The 23005-nt window shown below is 37.7% G+C and overlaps 1 protein-coding gene across 1 annotated transcript; it reads left to right on the plus strand.

Moving 5' to 3' along the window:
* Positions 1-21414: 21414 nt before the first annotated feature.
* Positions 21415-22098, plus strand: LOC104866776 (cyclin-Y-like protein 1). The gene has a single exon (XM_033757663.1). The coding sequence runs from the start codon at positions 21415-21417 to the stop codon at positions 22096-22098; it is 684 nt and encodes a 227-aa protein (XP_033613554.1).
* The last annotated feature ends 907 nt before the right edge of the window (positions 22099-23005 follow it).

Raw genomic sequence — 23005 nt, forward strand, 5'->3', positions numbered from 1 at the left:
AGACTGGATTCAGTCTAAATGAGCTAGTTGGGTGAATGACTGTCATTCTGAAAAGTCATTTTGGCATTTATTCTCTCATAAAATAAGAAACCAGGACTAGGTGGTCAACAAATCCTTTCTGCTCAGTAATTTTACTTTATTCAAAGATATTAGATAATTCTCATAAATTTCAGCACACAGGGTCGGGTTTGGAATGGAACTTGAGATGTTTCAAAACAAGTTGTGAGATGAAAGACATTCTATACATGTGGAAAAGTCATCAATTCTGTTTTTGCCGGTTCACCAAAAATGAAGTGAAAGCCAGTCTCCTTCAGTTCTTTCAAGCATAGTATACTATGTGACTACATTAATAAAAACAGAGGCAAAAGAGAAAGGTTTTGAAAATGATGAATAAATGTAGGAAAGTAACTGTTAAAGATAAGATCTGTTGCAATAATATGTTGAGTCAAGGATGTATTTTTGTATCTAGCCATTGAAATTCAGGGAAGTAATTGTCCTGTTAGGCTGAAGTATTTGGTAGTATCTACAGGAACTTGCATCAATATTATTTTATTCATCCCCAGCTAGGTGTGTTAGCACATGCCTAATTCCAGTACTCTGGGGATTAGGATAGCAGGATCACAAGTTCAAGCCCAGCCTAGGCAACATAGTGACATAGTAAGACCCTGTCTCAAAATAAAAATGGCTGGGGTTCTAGTTCAGTGTGAAGGATTTGATTTAATTCCCAGTGCCAAGGGGGTGGGGGAGAGGGGCTCACTGTAAGGAAATTGAAGCATTTGGATGAATAAAACAGAGACTATATATTACATACTATTTTTTTCAGGCAAGAAGAGTCATAGTTTATTGTTATTTTTCTTTCTATTGTAATTTAATTTACTTTTCTTAACATGGATGGCAATTATATTTTTACATCAACCTAAGCTTCTTTAAAGAAGTGTTGAATCATGACATTAATCATAGTCAGAATAGGCTGATGAATAGTCCTTAGAATTAGGATTATGATTTCATTTTCAGATGAAAGGGAAAAGTTGATCCTTTGCTTTCAGAAATTCTGAAGGAAACTAAAGACTGTCGCAAAGTTTCATTTATAGTAATAATAATTCTTATTTATATGAATATTTCATCTTTTAGTAGGTTTAATGTTTCTCTTCTATTGTTTAGATCTTTCATGCATTTTTAGTATATGCTGAGAGGTAAAGGTCCAGTTTTAATATTCTGCACACAGATAACCAGTTTTGCCTACAATCCATGTTGATTCAGGCTATCTTTCCTCCAATGTGCTTTTGACTCTTGTCAAAGATCAAATAGTTGGCTATGTTCAGGGAAGTTTCTGTATCTTCGGATCTGTTCTATGATCCATGTATCTGTTTTTGTTTGAGTACAATAATGTTTTTATCACTATTGCCTTGTACTACAGCTGGAAGTCAGGTATTGCTGTGCCTCCTGCTTTGCTCTTATAGCCTCAAATTGCTTTTGCTACTCTGGGTCTCTTCTGGCTACATATGAATTTTAGTATTAGTTTCAATAGATCTGTAAAATATGCTATTGGTATTTTGATTGGAACTGCCTTGAATGTGTATAATAGTTTTTTGTTAATGTGATGTATTACACTTATTGACTTATGTATATTGAGCCATCCTTGCATCTCTGAGATGAAGCGTACTTTATCATGATCTATCATCTTTTTGATAATGTGCTACATTCTATTTACTAGTATCCTGGTGAGGATTTTTGCATCTATGCTCATTAAGGAGATTGACCTATAGTTTCCCTTTTTAGGTGGATCTTTATCTGGTTTGGGCATCAGGGTGATACTGGCCTTCATAGATGAATTTTAATTTCTTTGAACAGCTAGAGAAGTATTATGATATAACATCCTTAAAGGTTTTGTAGAATTCAGCAGTGAATCAATCCATCAGGACCTTGGCTTTTTTAATTGGTAGATTCTTTATTACTGTGATAAATTAATTACTTATTATTGGGTTGTTAAATATAATTATGTCTTCTTGGGTTGGTTTTGGTAGTTTGTACAAGTCAAGAAATCTGTCTATTTCTTCAAAATTTGATAATTTGTTGAAATATAGTTTTTCAAAGTAGTGATTATCTTCTGGGTTTTTAAAGTGTTGTAATTTCACCCTATTCATTTCTAACTGCATCAACATGAGTCTTTTCTCTCGGTGAGTCTGGCTTATCTATTTTATTTATAGTTTCAGAGAACCAGATGTTTGATTCATTGATTTCTTTATTTACTATTTATTTAGTCTGAATTTCATTGATTTCTACTCTCATCTTTATAATTTCCCCATTTTATTTTGGTTTGGGGCTGGTTTGTTGTTGTTTCTCAAGTATCTTAAGATTTCTCATAAGGTTATTTGAGCTTGCTCAGTTTTCCTAATGATTATGATGACTTTTCCTTTTAGATCTGCTTTCATAGTGTTTCACAAATTTGTTATTAACTTCCAGAAATTTTACAATTTTTTCTTTGATTTCTTCCATGACCCATTGGTTGTTAGGAGTATGTTGTTGATTTTCCAGGAGCTTTTGCCTTTTCCAAAATTTCTTCTGTTGTTGATTTCTATTTTCATTGCACAGTGGTATGATAGTATGCGTGGAATAATTTCAATTCTTTTATATTTACTTGAAGTGGTTTTGTGGACTAGTATGTTATCTATTTTGGAAAAAGTACAATGTGCTGCTGAAAAGAATGTGTACTCTATTGCAGTGAGGTGGGATACTCTATGTATCTATTAAATCCATATGTTCAAGGGTGTGGTTCAGCTCTGATATTTCTTTGTTGGTTTTTTTGTTTAGTTGATTTATCTCTCTGTTAAAGTGGCATGATAAAATCCTTTAATGTGATTGTGTTAGTGTTTCTTCAATATTTTAATTTCAGTAGCTTTGTTGTATGAAAATAGGTGCTCCAGTATTTGGTGCATATATATTTATCAGCATTATCTCTTCTTGTTGGACTGCTCTCTTAATGAGTATGTAGGGGCCATCTTTGTCTCTTCTAATCAGTTTTAGCTTGATGCTTACCATATGTGGTATTAAAATTGCTACTCATGCTTGTTTTCAAGGTCCTGGTGCATGAAATGTTGTTTTCTATCCTTTAATTTTTAGTCTATGAATATCTTTTTGAATTAGATGAATTTCTTGAATTTAACAGACTATTTCATTTTGTTTTTTGATACAGTCTGCCAATCTGCATCTTTTAATTGGAGAGTTGAGGCCATTAACATTTAGATGGTTATTTACTATCATTGCCCTCTTTATCTGTGGATGAACTCTTTGCTTTCCTTTTCCTGACAGTTATTGTTGGTGTATAACTTCACTAGTTTCCTCTGTATTTTCAGTAATACCCACAAGAGCTAGTTTAGTATTGTATCTTTTGAGCTGGTCTTATTTCTCAATCTATTTTGAAGGATAGCTTTTCTAGACAGGTTAATATGGGTTGGAAGTTATTTGCTCTTAGGGCTTGAAATACTTCACTCCAAGCTCTTCTGGCTTTGGGTTTGCATTGAAAAGTCTACTGTGATTGTAATTTGCTTGCCTTTATATGTGATTTTTTTGTTGCTGTTTTTCTCTGGAAGCTTTTCAAATTTTGTTCTTCTGCTGGATATCTGGAAATTTAATAAGGCTATACATTGGGGTGCTTTTTTCATAATTGTTTGATGTTCTATAAGTATTATTTTTTACTTCATTTTACTTCTTTTCCTCTATTTGCAAAATTTTCCTCTATGGATTCTGTAAACATATTAGTAAATCCATATATCCTATCTTCTAGTTTTTCTCTAACTCCAACTCACCTTAGGTTGGTCTTACTAATGGATAAATCACTACTGGATAATAGATATTGGATAATCTTATCTTATTGTCTTATTTTCTTTTTGGTGTTTTTGAGCTCTTTATCGTAATTCACTATTTTGTCCTCAATATCAGACACTCTGTCTTCACATTGGCCATTTCTGAAATTTATGAATTCTAAACAGCTTTTTATTTCAGATATTTCTGTCTCACATCTTTTCAAGGATTCCATATCCTTGTTAAATCTGTCATTTAAAGTTTGAACAGTTTTGGTTAGCTTGTTCAGCTTTTTTACCTATTTTCCCAAAATTCTCTGGGGGCATACTGAATTGAGACTACTGCAAACTTTTGATTCACTTCCTCTTTGAACGCATCTATCTTCTTTATCCCTTATTGTCATAGATTTCCGCTACCTGGTATTTCTTTTCATTGAGAGAATTCAGGGATCTGTATTTCCTTGCTTCCCCCATTCTGCTCATGTCCCCTTCTTTTTCCTCCTCTGTTTCTGGGAGGTACTACTAGTTGAGGACTGGAGAAGTGGGGAGAGTTATATGGAGATTTTTGGTAGGATGTGAACAATTTTCAGCTTTGTACATCAAGTGCTAGCATTTACTCCTTCTGTTATGTACTTCAAGTGATTTCAACCCTGTCTCTGTTTTACTGAAATAAATACTTCAGGTTTTAACAGCATCCAGAGATTCAATCTTGAAATACTTGTTTTTTTTTTCTCATTGAGTTTATTGGTACATTTTAGGTACACAGTACAACACTTCTATATGATAGTTCTTGCACTTACTCCTCTCCCTTTTATCTATCCTCTCTGCACACTAAGATAGTTTATTATTTGTGTTCTGTAATGAGGTAGGTAAGGTGTGATGAGGAGAATTGGAGGTGGTTGAATGAAGAGACACTAATGGCAGAGATTTGAAGCAGGGAATAGTAGTAGGTGAAAAGAAGAGGTTGATGTGGGGTCTGATTCTATTGTCATAACTTTAGTTGAGTGGAAGGGTTAATATTGAGAATTTTCAGAGGATATTTGTGAGGGTAAGGATGAGGTATAGGAGAAAGGAAATTAATTTTGTGATTGAGGGAAGCTATGTGGTTGTCAGAACCGGCTGAGGGGGAGGACAATAGGCTAGGTAAGATGTGGAAGAGCCAAAGGCTTAGGATGGGGAGATGGAGATGGAGGGTTGATACTGGAGAAGATAGGAGTGACTTTAAGTGAACTAAAGATGGCAAATTTAAAAGCTAGGGCAGAGTCTATGTATTTGGAGAAAGAATGAAGAGATGTGTTAATAAGATTGTTTCTCAGAGTTGAGGTGAAGAAATGATAGGGAGCTGACACAAGGGAGAGAACCTAGCCATCTGTTGAACCAGAGCCAACGACAGAACAAACACACAGAAATAACAACCTAATGAACACAAGAAACCATTAAGAGACAAAACATAGCCCGGCATCCCTAAATAAATCAAGAAACATACACAAACTTAAACCTATAATGTGTCCAATGGGATCACAGTTTAAATATTCCAATGAGATATTGCATAAATGATGCCCAAGTGGCTTCTCTGTCAGAGTCAGGGCTCACACTCCAAGAACCACTCTGATTTTAACACTGTAATACTGAAGCTAACTCAGACTTAGGGCTTCTTTCAACCAGGTAGCAGGTATTCTTATAAAGTCAGACCCAGGCTGAAATCCTGAGTTAGGAACCTTTGCTGTTCCTCTCTGTCAGTGTGATGGCGGATTTGGCAGACAGACTTACTAGCACAAAATTGTCCAGTGTGTCAGGATTATTCTATGCAATCAAATCGGCTACATATTACCATGCTAATCTATGACAGTTTTACTTATCAGGTTGAGTCGTAAAAATAACATATTATGAGGCCCTATTTTGGGTATCCTTTTATCCTAGAGAAGAAATTCATGGTTATATTATAAGCATCATAACAGCCTAAGTATTCACCCACAGTTAATATGCACTAACTGTGATGGCTCCGTCTCTTCTAATGGTGAAAAACAGCATTTCACAGTAATTATAGATTCAGTTTTCAGAAGCCCAGGGGGTTTGGGACTGGATAATGCCAGAATAGGGAAAGAGAAGAAAATAAAAAAGACTTCTTTAAAAGAAGTCTTTAATAATTTAATAATTAAAGACTTCTTTTAAAAGAAGTCTTCTGCTATGTGTTATGAAGAGGAGGCAACAGGAGGAGGGCAAAGCTTCCTAATGATGGTGAAGTATGTTATATACTTAGATGGGGATAATGGAGAAGTGGGTACAGAGCTGGTGGTGAAAATGGGAATGGGAAAAGATTCTATGACTGAGATAAATATTAGAAAAAAGTTAAAGGGAGACAAATAAAAGGGCAAGAAGAAAGAGAAGAAAAACAAGAAACAACAGAAAGAAGTGTGGCAAAAACATACAGATCAGGGTAGGAGGGATAGAGACGGGAGAATTCCCCTACCCTCCCTATAAGCTGTAATGGAAGAAAGAAGAGAAGCACACACACTCAAGAAAAAAGGGGAGAAATACTGGAATAGAAATGGTGGGGAAATTAATTGAAAAAGGCAAATAGCAGAAAGAGAACATTAAAAATAAAAAGTAATAATAATAATAAATTTTTCTGTGTTTTAGAACTTGTGACTCTTCTCTTCAGCCTAGGATTAAGGAGCAGAGCCCGGGCTAGGAGGGCCTCTGTCCATGCTGTGCGCAGGAGCGGGCTGCGGGGAGGACATGAGCGGCCTGAGGGAGGACAGGCTCCGTGAGGAGCTCAGGCCCACCCGCCTCTGCCTCAGCAGCCCTCTGTTCACAGCCCCAGCCCCTCCACAAGGAGCCCTTCCACCTCTCTGGCCTCTCGCGTGTCAGACCTTCCTCACCCAAGCCAGGAACCTGGGTGTGGAATGGACCTCTCCACCATGGCTCCCCCTCACTCCTGCAGGGCCGCACGCGGCCCACTCGCCTCTGTGGGTTGTGGAAGGCGCTCTGCAGGCTGCGCTGGTTTTCCCCGTGGGGTCCAGCACCTGGTCCTCACAGCCCCCATGGCTGTGCACTTCTCTGCGTTTCCTGGAGATCGCGCTGTCCACCTGCTGGCAGCCAGTAGGCCTGCAGGCCTCTTCTCTGTCCTTCCTGGTGTGGTGTCTTGGCCATCCGTTAAAACTTTTTCCATCTCCTCTGTCCCTTCCCTTCTGGTTTCTCGTCTCGCTTTGATTCCTTTCCAAGCTTCTCATTTTCCAGACTCTACACATGGAGAAGCTGAGCTGCTGACACTGATCTGCCATTTTTCTTTCCTCTTTGAAGTGAGGACAGTAAAAAACACACCACCACGAATCCCCCTCAAAATACTGCCCCTCACTTTCAAACACTCTGATCCCATCATCAGCACCACTTTCTGAAGCAGCTCTGGAAGTCTTCTTTTATGAGGGTCTCTAGTTGTACTGTAGCGGCTTCCTCCATGTCCTGAATCAATTCAAAACATAACCTTCATGATCATTTTGACTTCAGAAGAGCCAGAAGGGGACCATGCCAGACATGATAAGGTGGGTGGGACACACAGTAATGTCCTTATGAATCTGCTTCTCTGTTAACAGCACTCTGCAGCAGCATTCACAGTATTTTTGATCACAAGTAACAAAGATATTCACAAAGGAGGATTCCCAGAACTGCTTGAGAAACTGGCAGGAATAAGAATGTTCAGAGGAAGGGGTGAGATTTTGAGAGGGCTTAATGTCAATGCTTCTTTTACTGTAATATTTTAAAATTAAATATTCGCTGTATATTTCAATCACCCCTTATATGTCTCAGTGGAGTATAATCATGAAACATTTTAACTTTTCTCTGGGCACAAATTTTCACTGCATTATTATTATTTTTTTTTTTGGTCTCCCTTTCCCATCGCTTAGCAATATCTTGAGTAAATTCAGTAACATTTGGGTCTGTTTGGATAATTAAAATTTTATCTTATTTAAAACTCTCAGCTCAAGTAAATTAAATCTCTTATTTTATATCCCCAACACTCTTACTCTCAACATCCTGGATCTGAGACCCAGAATGCCTAGATCGGAAGGCAAGGAAGGGAGGTCTGGCTCCAACAACTCTTTCCTGCGTCCTCTCCAAGACATGGCCATCCCAACTGAGGGAAACAGGGAGCAAGCAGGAAATAGGCAAGTGTTTGTTTGTCTCTATTCTTTACTGGCTTCTCTTTTGGGACCTATTCCCATTGGTTTTTGATTCTCTGGATGGCTGCAATGGGCTCTCTGTGCCTTGTACAGTGTTAGCTCCCTCCTAAGACACATGTTTGAGTTGTCAGGTAGGGGCCACACAAGGCTACTGCTACACCATTATGTAACATGACAATCTAGGTTAGCAGGTTATTTTGCTAAGACTGCCACAACAAAGTACTGCCGATAGATGGCTCACACAACAGAAATGTATTGACTCACAGTTCTGCAGGCTCGTCTAAGACCGAGGTGTCACTAGGATTGGCTTCTTCTACCTCAGCCTTTTCTTCATCTTCACCTAATGTGCTCCCTAGTACATGTGTTTGTCCAATGCCAAAATATCCCTTTTTTAAAGAAGGACAGCAATTGTATTGGATTAGTTCTCATTCTTATAACCTCATTTTAACAAATTACATCTATGACAACTCTATGGCCAAATAAGGTCATATTCTGATACGCTGGAAGTTAGAACTTTGGGGGAACACAATTTAACTCCTGAGTCAAAACAGCTAATTCCATGCCAACAATCCCAGCTTCAAGCTCTTGCACAATATGTCTGCATACCTGTTGCAGAAAGTGAGGGAGCACATTGGATAGTTTCTTTCCATTGACCCCTGTCTGGTTATACCCATGTTTATCACACAAAATCACTAGCTTTACTCTGTAAATCATCCATGCATTCCCAACAGATTCATGTGTACAACCAGCTTGAACCCATAAGCTGTGTGATTCCAAGGTACTAAGCCCACATCTGCTCTCTAAAAAGATATTTTGTAAGAATTCTACTTAAGTCCCTAAATTTAATTTACCCTCACATATTTATCATATTCTGTTTTTAAAGCTAGTTTTCCCAATGATTGTCATGAAGTGAATATTTTACTACTCCTCTTGCTAAATTTTCTGTCTGTAGAGTAGTAGATGGTTTATTGATGTTTTGGTTAATTTCCTCTGTTCTGGTTGCTCAACTAACACAGCCTAAGGACTGTACTTGATCCTATGTAGACCTATTATGTCAGTTCATTTGGTCATCTTAAAATAATACTTCTGTTAAACATACTTTCCCAATGTTCTTATAATTTAGAAAATTGGATCCAGCATAATTGGTGATCCAGGAAAACACTGTGGCAGATTAAGGGACAGAAGCTTAACAAGAGAGGTAACCACAACGCAAGAGCAAAAATGCCTGGCCCCCATATGACAGATACCTTTCCATGGTAGCACTTCTGGACATGAAAATTACATTTGCCAGGGCTCCTCCCCCCATGGGTTTAAAAACGAATGCAGCAAAGGTAATTTTTTCCCCATGTCTTAGCAGATGTGATGTAATCCTGTCCAGTTCATTATTTTTTAAAGCAGTGATTCTCAAAAATATATTCTTGGACCAGTGGCATCAACACCACTGGGGATGTTGTTAGAAACTCAATGCTTGGACCCACCCAAATCCACAGAACCAGAAGCTCTGGGAATCCAGCCAGCAGTGCTTTATCCAGCTCCAGGAAACTCTGAGGTTGAGTTAAATTTAAGAAGCTTTGCTTTAAAGACTTTGACCCATATTTGGGCCTATAACACATAGCTGCTAGGTCACTTTTTTCTTTAGGATGGTACTGGAGATTGAAGCAGAGCCTTCACACTGCATTTTTGAATTTTTTTTTCTTTTTTTGAGACAAGGTCTCAGTAAATCTCTAAATTGGCTAAATTGCCCGGGCTGGGCTTGAATTTTCAATCCTTCTGCCTCATCTTCTCAGAGTGCTGGAACTACAGCAATGTACCACAACGCCTGACTGGTAGGGGTATTTTTAAAAAGCTCCTCAAAAGAAACATATTCAAACTGATATCCAGGAGATTAAAAACTCTATTAAAAGTATACACAGCAGATTAATACAATCTGAAGACAGAATATCAGATATAGAAGATAGGATGGCAGTCAGTGACCTTGAAAAGAGAGATCTCTTAAAAATAGTAAGGAACCATGAGAAATTAATCCAATAATTCCTAGATGCTGCAAAGAAGAATAATATAAGATTAAGAGGAGTCCATGAAAAAATAGGAAAAAGCACAAATGACATAAAAAAACTTCACAGAATTAATGATAGAAAACTTCCCACACAGAGCAAAATAACTTAAAATACAGATAAATAAGGAATACAGGATTCCAACTAGTTACAATAAAATAAAATCTACACCTAAACATATAATCAAGATCCTGGAAACCCAACAGAAGTACAAAATACTATATGCACTTAGAAAAAGAAACAAATTAAATGCAAAGGAAAGCCCATCAGAATCACAACTGACTTTTCAACACAAACCCTCAAGTCAAGGAGAGCCTGGAATGAGGTATTTCAAGCTTCAAAAGAAAACAACCTCCAACCTAAGCTGATGTATCCTGCAAAACTATCTTTCAAAATTGATGGAGAAGTAAGATATTTTCATGACAAGAACACCTGAGAAACTTCATGAATCCCACACCAGCACTCCAAACAATTTTTTAAAATATCCTAGAAAAAGACAATGTAGATCACAACTCCATGAGGCCTAACAGAGCAAATCCAATAGGCAAGAATTTAAAAGGAGAGGGAGAAAAAAATTTTTTAAAAAGAACGAACAACAGGAAAATAATGACAATGATAAGTCAATACTTATCAATGGTAAGTCAATACTTCTATGATAATATAATATCAGTTATAACCATCAATGTCAATGGCCTCAATTCACCAAGCAAAAGAAATAGACTGGCAGAATGGATTAAGAATCCAACAATATACTGTATAGAAGAAGTACACCTACTTGAAAGAGATACTCATACACTGAAAATAAATGGATGCAAAACAGCTCTCCATGAGTCAGGAACCCGGAAAAAAGCAAGGGTAGCTATCTTATTTGTAGACAAAGTACATTTCAAGCCAAAACTAATTAAGAGAGATAAAGAAGGTCACTACATCCTTGTTAATGGAACAATCCAAGAGGAAGAGATGACAATCATAAATAAATATGCACCAAATACTGATGCCCCCAACTATAAAAAACAAATATTAAGGGACATGAAGCACCAAGTTAGCACTAATACAATTGTAGTGGGGGACCTCTATACCCCTTTGTCACAAATTGACACATCCTCTTGACTAAAAATCAACAATGAAATACTCGAACTGAACCAAGCTTTTGAACAAACTGAATTAATAAACGTCTACAGAATGCCCCCCCACAAAATCAGAATATACATTCTTTTCAGCTGTACATGGGTCATTTTCTAAAATAAACCATATTCTAGCTCACAGAACATATTTAAGTGAATGCAAAGGAATTGAAGTTATCCAATGTATATTATCAGACCATAGTGCAATTAAACTGGAGATCAATGGCATAAGAAACAATAAGAACTTCTCAAACGCATGGAAATTGAATAATACTCTCATGAACAACCAATGGGTTAGAGCTAAAATTAAAGAAGAAATTAGACAATTTTTACAATTTAATGACAATGCCAGTACAACATACAGGAATCTATGGGATACAATGAAAGCAGTTTTACGTGGGAAATTCATAGCAGTGAATGCCCACACTAGGAAAACAGAGTGAGCTCAAATAACCTAACGGTGAATCTTAAACTCCTAGAAAAAGAAGAGCAAGACAAACCCAAAGCTCATACAAGGGAGGAAACTATAAAGATCAGAGCAGAAATAAATACCATAGAGACTAAGAGAATGATTAAAACAACAACAACAACAACAACAAATTGAAGAGTTGGTTTTTGAAAGAATATATAAAATCGATAAACCCTTACCCAACCTTATAAAAAAAGGAAAGAAAAGGCTCAAATTCATGTAATTAGGAATGAAAATGGTGAAGTCACAACAGATTCAGCAGATATCCAGAGGATCATCAATACTTACTTCGAGAACCGGACTCTAATAAAATGCAGAACGTAGAAGAAATGGACAGATTTCTAGCTACATATGAATTGCCAGAGTTGACTGAAGAAGATATAAAAAAATTCTAAACACCTCAATTACAATCAGTGAAATTGAAAATGTAATTAAAAATTTACAAGCAAAGAAAAGCTCAGGTCCTGATTGCTTCACTGCTGAATTCTACAAGACATTTAGTGAACTACTGCCAATACTCTTTAAACTTTTCAATGAAATTGAAAGAGAAACAATACTTCCAAATTCATTCCTGGAAGCAAGTATTACTTTGATTCTAAAAGCAGGGAAAGACCCAACCAAAACAGAGAACTACAGGCCAATCCCCCTAATGAACATAGATGTAAAAATCCTCAACAAGATACTGGCAAACAGAATACAGAGGGTCATCGAGAAAATTATACAACCTAGCCAAGTTGGATTTATCCCAGGGATGCAAGGATGATTCAACATACATAAATCAATAAATGTAATGCACTGTATAACAGAATCAAGGACAAAACCATATGATCCTTTCAATAGATGCAGAAAAATCATTTGACAAAATTCAACACCCATTCATGATAAAAACCCTACAGAAAATTGGAATAGATGATCTTTATTTCAACTTGATAAAGGCTATCTATGAAAAGCCAACAGCCAACATCATACTAAATGGTCAAAAACTGAAAACCTTCATGCTGAAATCGGGAACAAGACAAAGCTGTCCACTGTCACCACTCCTGTTCATTAGCCACAGCAATTAGACAAGAGAAAGAAATAAAAGCAATAAAGATGGGAAAGGAAGAAGTGAAACTGTTATTATTTGCTGATGATATGATACTCTATATAAAGACCCAAAGAACTCTGCCAAAAGACTTCTAGACTTGATTGACAGATTCAGTAGAGTAGATGGATACAAGGTAAATACTCAGAAATCAGTAGCTTTCTTGTACACAAATAACAGACTCACTGAGAGTCAAATTAGGGAAAGAATCCCTTTCACAGTAAAAAACTGAAATATCTGGGAATCAATCTAATGAAGGAGACAAAAGACCTCTACCTTGAAAATTATAGCACTCTAAAAAAAGAAATTGAATAGGATATAAGAAATGGAAAAACATTCCTTGTTCCTGGGTAGGAAGAATCAATATAGTGAAAATGGCCATACTTCCAAAACTGTTACACATATTCAATACAACCCCTATTGAAATCCCAACAGTATATCTCATAGAACTAAAGAAAACAATCCAAAAATTCATTTGGAATCAGAAGAGACCTAGAATAGCAAAAGCAATTCTAGGCCACAGAGACATGGCAGGGGGTATCACAATCCACAATTTGAAACTGTCCTACAAAGCCACTGTGATAAAAACAGCATGGTACTGGCAAAGAAAAAGACCCGAGGATTAGTGGAATAGATTAGAAGATACAGAAACATCTCCTGACACACTCAACTATTTCATCTTTGACAAAGGAGCCAAACACTTCTCTGGAGGAAAGACAGCCTCTTCAATAAATGGGGTTGGAGAAACTGCATATCAACTTATCAAAGATTAAAACTAGACGTGTATCTTTTATCATGCACTAACCTAAAATCCAAGTGAATTAAAGATATAAATAGTAAAACAAACACTTAATTACTGGAAGGTAAGTTAGATAGAACTCTTGAAGATATTGGCATGGGAAAAGACTTTATGAGCAAATCCTCAGTAGTGTGAGAACTAGCACAAAGAATCAGCAACTGGGATTTCATCTTTCTAAAAAGCTTTTGCATTTCCAGAGAAATCACAGGCAGAGCTAAGAGACAACCCACAATGTGGGGGAAAAGCTTTTACCAGCTGCTCCTCAGACAAAGGTTTACTATCTAGAATATGAAAAGAACTAAAAAAAAAAAAATCAACCCCCCAAATATAAAAACCCAATTCAAAAATGGGCATCTGAAATGGACAGACATTTCTCAGACAAAGAAGTAAAAGCAGCAAATAATCATACAAAAAAAAATGTTCAACATCACCAGTCATCCGAGAGATGCAGATGAAAACAACACTGAGATTCCACCTGACCCCAGTAAGAATGGCTGCTATCAAGAAATCAACCAAGAACCAATACTGGCAGGGTTGTGGGGAGACAGAAATCTTTCTTCATTGTTGGTGGGAGTGCAGACTGGGGCAATGACTGTGGAAATCAGTATGGAGAGACCTCAAACAGCTAGGATTAGAAGTCCTATTTGATCCAGCTATTCCCCTGCTGGGTTATCTTCCCAAAATAATTCAAAGAATCATACCACAGCAATATGTGTTCACCCATGTTTATAGTGGCACAGTTTGTAATAGCTAAACTTGGAAACAGACCAATTGACCATCAACTGGAGGCTGGGTAAAGAAGATGTGTTTTTGTTTTGTTTTTTTTTTTTTTAATGGTATACTACTCAGCCACAAAGAATGAGAAACTAGAGAGATTTCTAGCTAAGTGAATGCACATTGAGGCCGTACTTGTAAGTGAAATTAATGTCACACATGTGTAAATACCTAATAGTTTCTCTGGTGTAAAAAAGTAAAAGTGTAAATAAGGATTAAAATATATAATTGATATTGTGTAATAGGAAGAAAAGTCTAAAGAGTACAGGAAGTGGGAGGGGTAGGGGAAAAGAAAATATGTGAAAAGGGAAACAAAGTCTTTGTAAACAGGTAAGGGCGGAGGGGCTGAGAGGAGAGCTGGGAAATGGGGAAAAATAAGAACCTCATAAGTCATTTAGTTACAAGATCCCAATGATGAATGTAACTGTGCTGCATACCTAATATGTACCAATAAATTTAATAAAAAATTTAAAGTTCTAAAGTGCAGTGTGGACTAAACTCTGCTGCTCTAAACAGATCACACCCTGCTTTGAGCAAGCCCCCGTGGGTAGCTAGCTGCTGGGGTCCAACCCAGGCCCCCGCTCTCACTCCATTTCCCGGGGGGCAACCCACCAGTCTGTTCCCCACACTTGGCTTGTAGTATGTTTTCTTAGGAACAACGGTTTCTCAAACATTAATTCTCTGGAGGTTAATAACCTGTAAAAGCCAAGACCCCTTTATTTCCTTCTAACTTTATTTCATGAGGAACATGCGACAGTAAAATAAATAAATCTGGCGCTTATCGGTGAAGAACCAGCGTCAGAGCTGCTTACCCGAGGACGGGGAACTGGAGGTCTAGGAGGGGCCGCGGCTCAGACGCAGCAAAGTACATGAAAATGTACTTTCTGAATGTATTCGCCAAGGTCAATAGGACTTTAGAAGGCAATTTAACTGCTCTCTCTCTCTCTCTCTCTCTCTCTCTCTCTATATATATATATATATATATATATATATATATGTATATACAAGAAACAATAAAGTATATTTTGTCAACATTAATGACTCGGAGCTTTCAAATATTCACTAGGTCCCTGGAAAAGGAAACGTCGCTAAGGACCGGACAGAGTCTGGCAGTCACGGAGCTGAGGATGGATGTGAGCTCTGAGTAAGCACGCAGAAGACGGGCAAGATTTAAATCTGGAGAGGTTGGAAAACAAAGGCCCGATGCGCACCCGGATGTCAGCTGCCCAGGCGGACGAAGAACGAACCTGCAGCCTGGGAAGCCAGAGGTGGCTGTCAAAGGTGCTGGAAACCGGAAGCTCCGGCGGGTGGGATCCGTGGTCAGTGCTGTAATAATAGCACTGACCACGGCACCTCCTTCTTTCCCTTACCCCAACTGCATAAATAAGGACTTGAGTATTACAAGCGCTCCACAAATCACTCCTGACATCACACGTCATTCAGATTGTCTTTATGTGCACCCCTGCTCTAGAAACTCTACAAAGGGGCCGACATTCTCCCAGCAGAGAAGAGAGTCGAAGCGAGACTTTCTAGGCTACAAAGAGCCACACTGAAGACAAAACTGAGGACAAAGATCCCTTCCCCATCTTGAATCTTGCATGGCGGAAGATCAGAAATGCTTGACTTGAGGGCCCTTTTAACCTTCGGAAGGATAGGGATGACATTCACATTTTTAGCCCCGACAGTAGGCACAAGACCTTTAGTTTGAGAAGAATTATGAAGAGGAACGTAAGCATCCTTGGAATATTCTGCTGTCTCCCAGGAATAGCTGCTGATAGGCTTCAATGAACACTTCCATTTTGTAATCAGAAGTATGTGCAAGTATTATGTGCTAATCAAAAAATTAATGAAAAGTAGAGTCACAATTCCTGATAGCCCCATTTTGTTTTATTTGTAATCCTATGAATATCTTCCTACATATATTCAAATAATTTTAACAGTGGAATCATGTTTATGTAGCAACTCTACAAATCAAAACAACCAAATCACAGTTTCTAAGACTAGAGCTTCTTTTTGCTAGTGTAGGGGAAGAAAGGACTTAGAACTGCTGGGTCAAATTTTCTGTGCCCCACAGTGACCCGCAGTATCTTCCTGAACCCCTGGGTACTTAGTAGAGCATTTTGACAATTACTGGTATAATGTATATGATGTTATGTATTGTGAGTGCATACAGACTATATAGGTAAAATTGATAAAATGATGGAACTATTTATTATACAAAGCAATTAACATATCTAATTATTCCTCTCACATTGACCTGGACTATACAATACAAGGTATTATATTAGATATAAAACAATATATAATATGAATACTCTGTAGAGGTTCAACTTTGAAGACTGCACAGGTCTTAAGTGAACACTCTCTTGTTTGACCTATGCACCCAAGAGAGAGATCACTGTAGCATCCCCAAACCAATTCAGTCTGTGGAAGGTACCGATTTGCTTGTTTTGTTTTTTGAGACAGAATCTCACTAAGCTGCCCAGGCTGGGCTCAAACTTGAAATCATCCTGCCTCGGCTTCCCAAGCCACTGTAATTACAGGTGTGCTCCACATCCTGATGAACAGTTCTTTTGACCTTAATGTGCAAGTTTTGCCTGCTTTGGAACCTCACATAAGCACAAGCCATACAGTGTGAAGTTTTTGTGTCTGCCTTCTGCCTTTACTTCCTTCAGTATATGAGATGCAAAGGACCTTGGGACTTCCAAAGTCACCTAGCTCAGTAGTGTTAAGGGCCTGGTCTAAGGTCACCCATCGCTCAGGATCTTGGGATTTCTCAATTCCGGGTCCAGCCTTCTCCTCTACCTTGTGCTGGTTCTCTTTCTTTATTTCTCTTCTTCATTCAATGTCCTTATCGTTCTATTCAGAAGCCCTAGGAGTGTCCTTCTTCCCTACGGAGAAGCTATGAAATTTGCAGAAGCGACTTCTCATTCCCCCAGAGTAGTTCAGTCCCTCTCAGTGAGCTGCTGGCCTCTTTCAAGCTCATGTTCACCGCAGGTGCTCACCACGTGGCCACTTCCTGTGTTTTCCTCCTTATTTTGCTGCTGCTTTTTTCCCTTACATTCCTCAAGTCCTTGATCCCTTAAATTCCTCTGCCAACACATCACTACATGACTTTGGGAAGATCTCCACCACCTTGCTGGTCATGTAATCTTTCCCTGCTCCCTTTCTGGCTGCCTGTTCTGATATTTGGGTTTCCATCTCTTGGAGGTAATGTTTCATATAACTTTTCAAGCTCAGCATAAATTTCATTTTTTGCCTATAAATTTACTTTATTCTAACTCATATCATCCAGTTTATTGGAAAGGAAAAATTATGAATATGCCTGACAATATCATCAATCCAGGATGAAAGATTATAAACATAAATAATAAACACAAATGTGTATAGGGCTAGCATCCTTCTAAGCATTTTACACATTTTACTCTTTTAATCAACTCAATCACCTGTCTTGCAGGTGAAGAGATCAAAGTAAGAAAAAGAAACTTGCCAAGGCCAGGCAGTATCTCAGGAATTGAGTTCAGGGAGTCTGGCTCCAGGGTTTTTTAACTACTCTCAAAGATGAACATGATTCAGGTATACAATATGTGCAAAAGCCCATGTAAGGTCTTTGGGGGTGAATTTATTTGAAAATTTAAGAGTTCTAGATTGGGCAACAATATGGTAAGCATAGGAATTTAGGTGGCAATGCCACCCAAAAGAAAATGGCAGAGGGAGAAAGGAGAAAATTTAATGTTCTGAGAAACAACCCACTTCATATAAAGAATAGCAGAAATGAAACTAAGTACCCAACCTGTATTGCAAGGATAAACTGCTAATGTAAACATGATGACTTATCTAGAGAAAATGGTAATATATGGGTTAAATCAAGAACAGCTACTTACACCAAGTTGATTTTTATAGATTAAAATACACTTGAGTTTATACATTCTAAAAAATGAAAATGCTGTCACCACTTTCTATAATACATCAAATTGGATGAGTAATTGGGTAAAATAATTGATCCGGAAGAAATTAAACTATATGTAATTTCTTTGAGAATACAGATAGTATTTTATTATTTTTTCATACCATTTATGGCATTCATAATATTAATTTTCAATAACAGAATTGCTGTTTCAAATGGAATAGGCAGTGGGACTAAAAAAGGTGATGGATGACTACAACTGATTAAGACAACAATAAATAGCCAATAATTGTTAATTTTTTACTGTTATAGGCTTATTCTTAGTGCTTTGTCCTATTCAGTTATACAAAAAAAAATTGTATGAAAAGTGCGATTCCCATTTTAAATAAAGGAAATTGGGGTTTAGAGAAGGTAGGTAAAAGGTTCAATGTAGCACAATTAAGTGATAAAACTGGGATTTCAGTTATATTATTATTCAGAGAGAGAGAGAGAGAGAGAGAACATTAAGATGTCTATATGTAGGCCAAATATCCATTTAATTGCTGCTAACTAAAAGAAATTAAGGAACTCTGAAATGTTTCATTTGAGGCTTCGAGAGCACAATTCTGCTTTTCCCTGCATACACCTTCTACTGTGAGGATAAAATCTGCACAAAAGAATCGGCGGTCAATGAGCACACTTATCAAAGACCAACTAAACATGCAAATGCCAATGCTATCTATTGTTGCCCATGCTTTGCACACTATTTAGTCTCTTCTTACCATAAGACATAGTTTATTATGCAAAAACCCAGTCATTTGGAAAGAAAATAACTTGCTGACATCCCAGAGCAAGACAGCAGCAATAGGTGATGGCGCTAGAACCAGACCTCTTTGTCCTTAGGCCTGACTTGAAACTTGCTCTTCATTTCACATGAACTGGATTCCTTTCCTCATTGCATGCCTTCAACGTTTACTCATCTCTCTCCCTGCACCCCAAGTCTGTGCAAATATAAGTTGAAGAAAGACGAGTTATTTTACCCGAGTAAACTTTCCAGAAAGTTAGATGAGATTTACCACCTAATGAGGGCATCATCAATCTCATTTTATTATCACTGTGAGAGAACCGTTCTGAAACTGCAACAGCTTCTAATACAAGCTTAGGATAAAGTTAGTACAGCTTTGTTCAGTTGATTCACTGTGTGTCTCTTACCAGACGGAGCTTTGGTACCAGATACTTTCACATCCAATTCCTACTGTTTACAGCCAGCAGTATGGACAAGTTATGCTCAAATTCTCCAGGCCTTATTTTTCCCATTTGTAAAACATTATCAAATAATATCTACTAGGTAATGTAGTTTCAAATATTAAATAAGCCATACAAAGTGCTTCAAATAGTGCCATTCTTCTTGCCCGAGACAGTGTAAGCAACAGTGGTAGCTATTATCACCGTTCTATATTTCATCTAAAGCAGCACTGATTGTAAGAATCATTATTTTAACCACAAATGAAGAAAAGTCTGCTAATTTTCCCATCAGTTATAAGATACATATAATTTCAATACTGTTAGCAACATGAAAAAATTTCATCTCAGATATAAAAAAATATATATGATAGTGAGTATGTGCATATGTGTGTGTGGGGTGTTCGAAGATTTAAAGTCCAAAGTCTGTTGGATCAAGTTTTAGAGTAGAAACTTTTAAGTAAATTTCCCCAAAGAAAGTTTAAAAGAAGCTCTCTGTTCAACCACATAAGATTCTTTCACCAGTACAATGAAAATGTTCTGAGGTAGAAAACTATGTGTGCTTATCTAGTTGGTATACTTTAAACATAAGAATTGATGTTTTAATTATGTGCAGGGTTCACAGACTTTTGTGATGGACTAATACTATGCATCACATGTACAAATAAATATTTCTGATAGATCTTTAGGAAAAATAAGTATTTTTATTTATAAACAGATAAATACACTTGCAGATGTTGACCTATAAAAGAGGTGATATCCAGTGACTTTTTAAAACTTTATTGCAATGACAAAGGTCAAACCACTGGCAAAGCAAACACATGAGATTTATGTATAGAGAGAAGAACAGATTTCATTGTGTTTATGAGATTTTTATTTCTTGGTTCCTGCTTTCCATTACTACTTGGTCAACAGTCACAAAGAACTCAGGGTGGCTATGCTCAATAAACACCTTAAGTCTCGTATCCTTCCGTCCAATTTTTATTCAAAACCAGGCACAAATATTAACAAATATGAAATATACAGATAATCTAGCAAATCAGTGGAGAGGTATACTAAGATCACTGGACATATTTTATGATAACCTAATGTAAAAGCCTTATTTGGAACACTGACTTTGTTTCATGATATTAAGATGTATTTTTTTCTTGGTAGTGGAGATTGATGATATATCAGTGGTTATTGGACTGCTGTGGTCTACCATTTGCAAATAGAAACCTGATTTATTGCGAATACTGGAAGTGAGCTTAAAGGGAAAAAGAGTTTTCAGACTCTAGACCAGTCAGTAAATAAAAATAAATTGAAATACTATGTCTTTTGTGAATGCCCTGGGTTCAATCCCTACAGAGAGAGAGGGAGGGAGAGGGAGAGGGAGGGAAGAAGGGAGGGAGGAAGGAAGGGAGGGAGGGAAGGAAGGAGGAATAGCTGAAATATTTTTGCTTTCCTTTCATTTCTTTTATTATAAACTCGTTTTACTTTCAGTTGATCTTGCCCTGGGAAACAATGTAAACATGGCTGGGGCTGTGATCCTGTTGAATTCCTATAGAGCTAAGAGCTCTTTGAAGGCGAACTTACAAATGTGTATTATAACTGGGTCTAGGATGAGTTTGACTCTAAAATGGAACACTGCTCTGATATACCACTAAGAACAAAAGATACCGGCAATGAAACTGCTGTCATTAATTATGACACATTCCAATTTCAGACAAGAAAGGGGACCACTTTCCAGGCCCCCTCTGTCTCTCTTTGACAGAAGCTTTGTTTCCCTCAATGAAATTTTTCTACTCTTAACCTCTACTGCTCCTAGAATTCATTCTTCGACTTAGAGAACATGAACTTGTTACATCTCTTCCCCCATATCATTTTGGAGGCCTTCCACCTAGATTACCGTTTGGAGGTGTAGCTTTGGAATAAAGTCCTTCTGACCATCCAAGGTCAAGCCCAATTTTCCTGAACAAATATCAAGCATATGTAGATGCTCAGAGGACATGCAACAACTTCATGCATGAATCTCCAGGGCAGCTTGCTAGGAAGTACAGCTCCTGCTCAATGATATTTCTAGATGACAGCACACTCAGCAAGCCTACTCATAGGAAAATGGTACAGTGTGTGAACATAGCTGTATACTACCTCATAAAGAACAGAGAAGCAAACAGAAGCCGGGATATTTTTGGTGAGCACCTACTCATAAGAGAAAAGCTTCCAGAGGAATACTTTGAGCATGATTCTAAATACATGCGTATTTACAGATTTATTGCTAGCTTTTATAATGCTGCTCAGTTACCAGCTGAATGTGCAATAATAACCTTGGTCTTCTTAGAAAGGCTTTTGTCATATGATGAGATTGACATCTGTCCTACTAAATGCAGAAGGACTGTCCTGGGAGCCATTCTTCTTGCCGGCAAGGAATGGGATGAGGAGACTCCATGGAATATGGAGTTCTGCCGGATCTTCAAGGATGTTACCCTTGAGGACATAAACAAGGTGCCAGGCATTACCTGGCCCTGCTTAAGTTTAGTTAATGTGCCTATCACTGCTTATGCCAAATACTACTTTGACCTTTGCTCTTTAGCATATGACAGTGGCATGTGTTGTGTGACTGTGCCTCTGACCAAAGGAAGAGTACAAGACCTAGAGTCACGTCAGGATTGTGTGAAGACAAAGACTTGTGCAGAGCAACTGTGAAAAGATCGACCAGTGTTGGCAATTTTGTTGTTGTTTTTTTTGTCCAATACCATCCTGTCTTAAAGGGGAGAAATGGGACCTATGACATCATGAACCCCTTATTTACAAAAGCTGGAGAAACACCACCTCTCGTGCAAAAAACAAAACAAAACAAACAAACAAACAACAGCAAAGTTAAGAGGTTTACCAAAAGGAAAGACCTTGAATTCAACCAACACCAGGACAGTGACAGCTGCACTGCATGGGAAACAAAGAGACCTTGTCAAAGCAGCAACACACTTCCCGTCCTCCCTGATATGGGCAGAGTTGCAAGTTCTGCAAAGCAGAAGCTCCCGGCTGACATAGAGGCATTTGCTTACTTCGCAGGCCACTGCCTGTGAGCTCTGTGAGGTTTTTGAATTAAGAGTTTCAGTTTAAACTACTTTAAAGTTTTCATTAATTTTTAAAATTTAGATTAAGAAATAGTACCCATACAATTGTTCTGCCCCTATATTGCTACCTATGCCTTTAGGATTGTTGCGGTATTATCATTAAAATATGGGGATTTATTTTTTTAAATTGCATGGTACTGGGAACAAAACCCAGCATCCTGGCCATAAACTGGGCAGGATCTCTACCACTGAGCCACCCACCCAGCCCCAAACATGGGGAGTGTTTATACACATGAAGCCATTTAGGAGTAGACTGTCACACTGTCAGGTATTGAAGGTTTTTCTTTCCAGTGGTATCACTGAGTTGCTAGGCATTATTCTCAATCCATGTACACAGAAAAGCTGCTGCAAAACACTTGCCACTCATGTTCTTTGCAAGCACTGTGGCATGTTTGCGGTCATAAAGAGAAAGCCTCCGTTATGGACTATTCTTTAGGGTCCATGCTGCATCTTATGAACTCTTAATGGTCCTTCAC

Source organism: Fukomys damarensis, unplaced genomic scaffold (genome assembly GCF_012274545.1).
Source record: "Fukomys damarensis isolate Sample0158 unplaced genomic scaffold, DMR_v1.0_HiC HiC_scaffold_31, whole genome shotgun sequence".
Classification (NCBI taxonomy): Eukaryota; Metazoa; Chordata; class Mammalia; order Rodentia; family Bathyergidae; genus Fukomys; species Fukomys damarensis.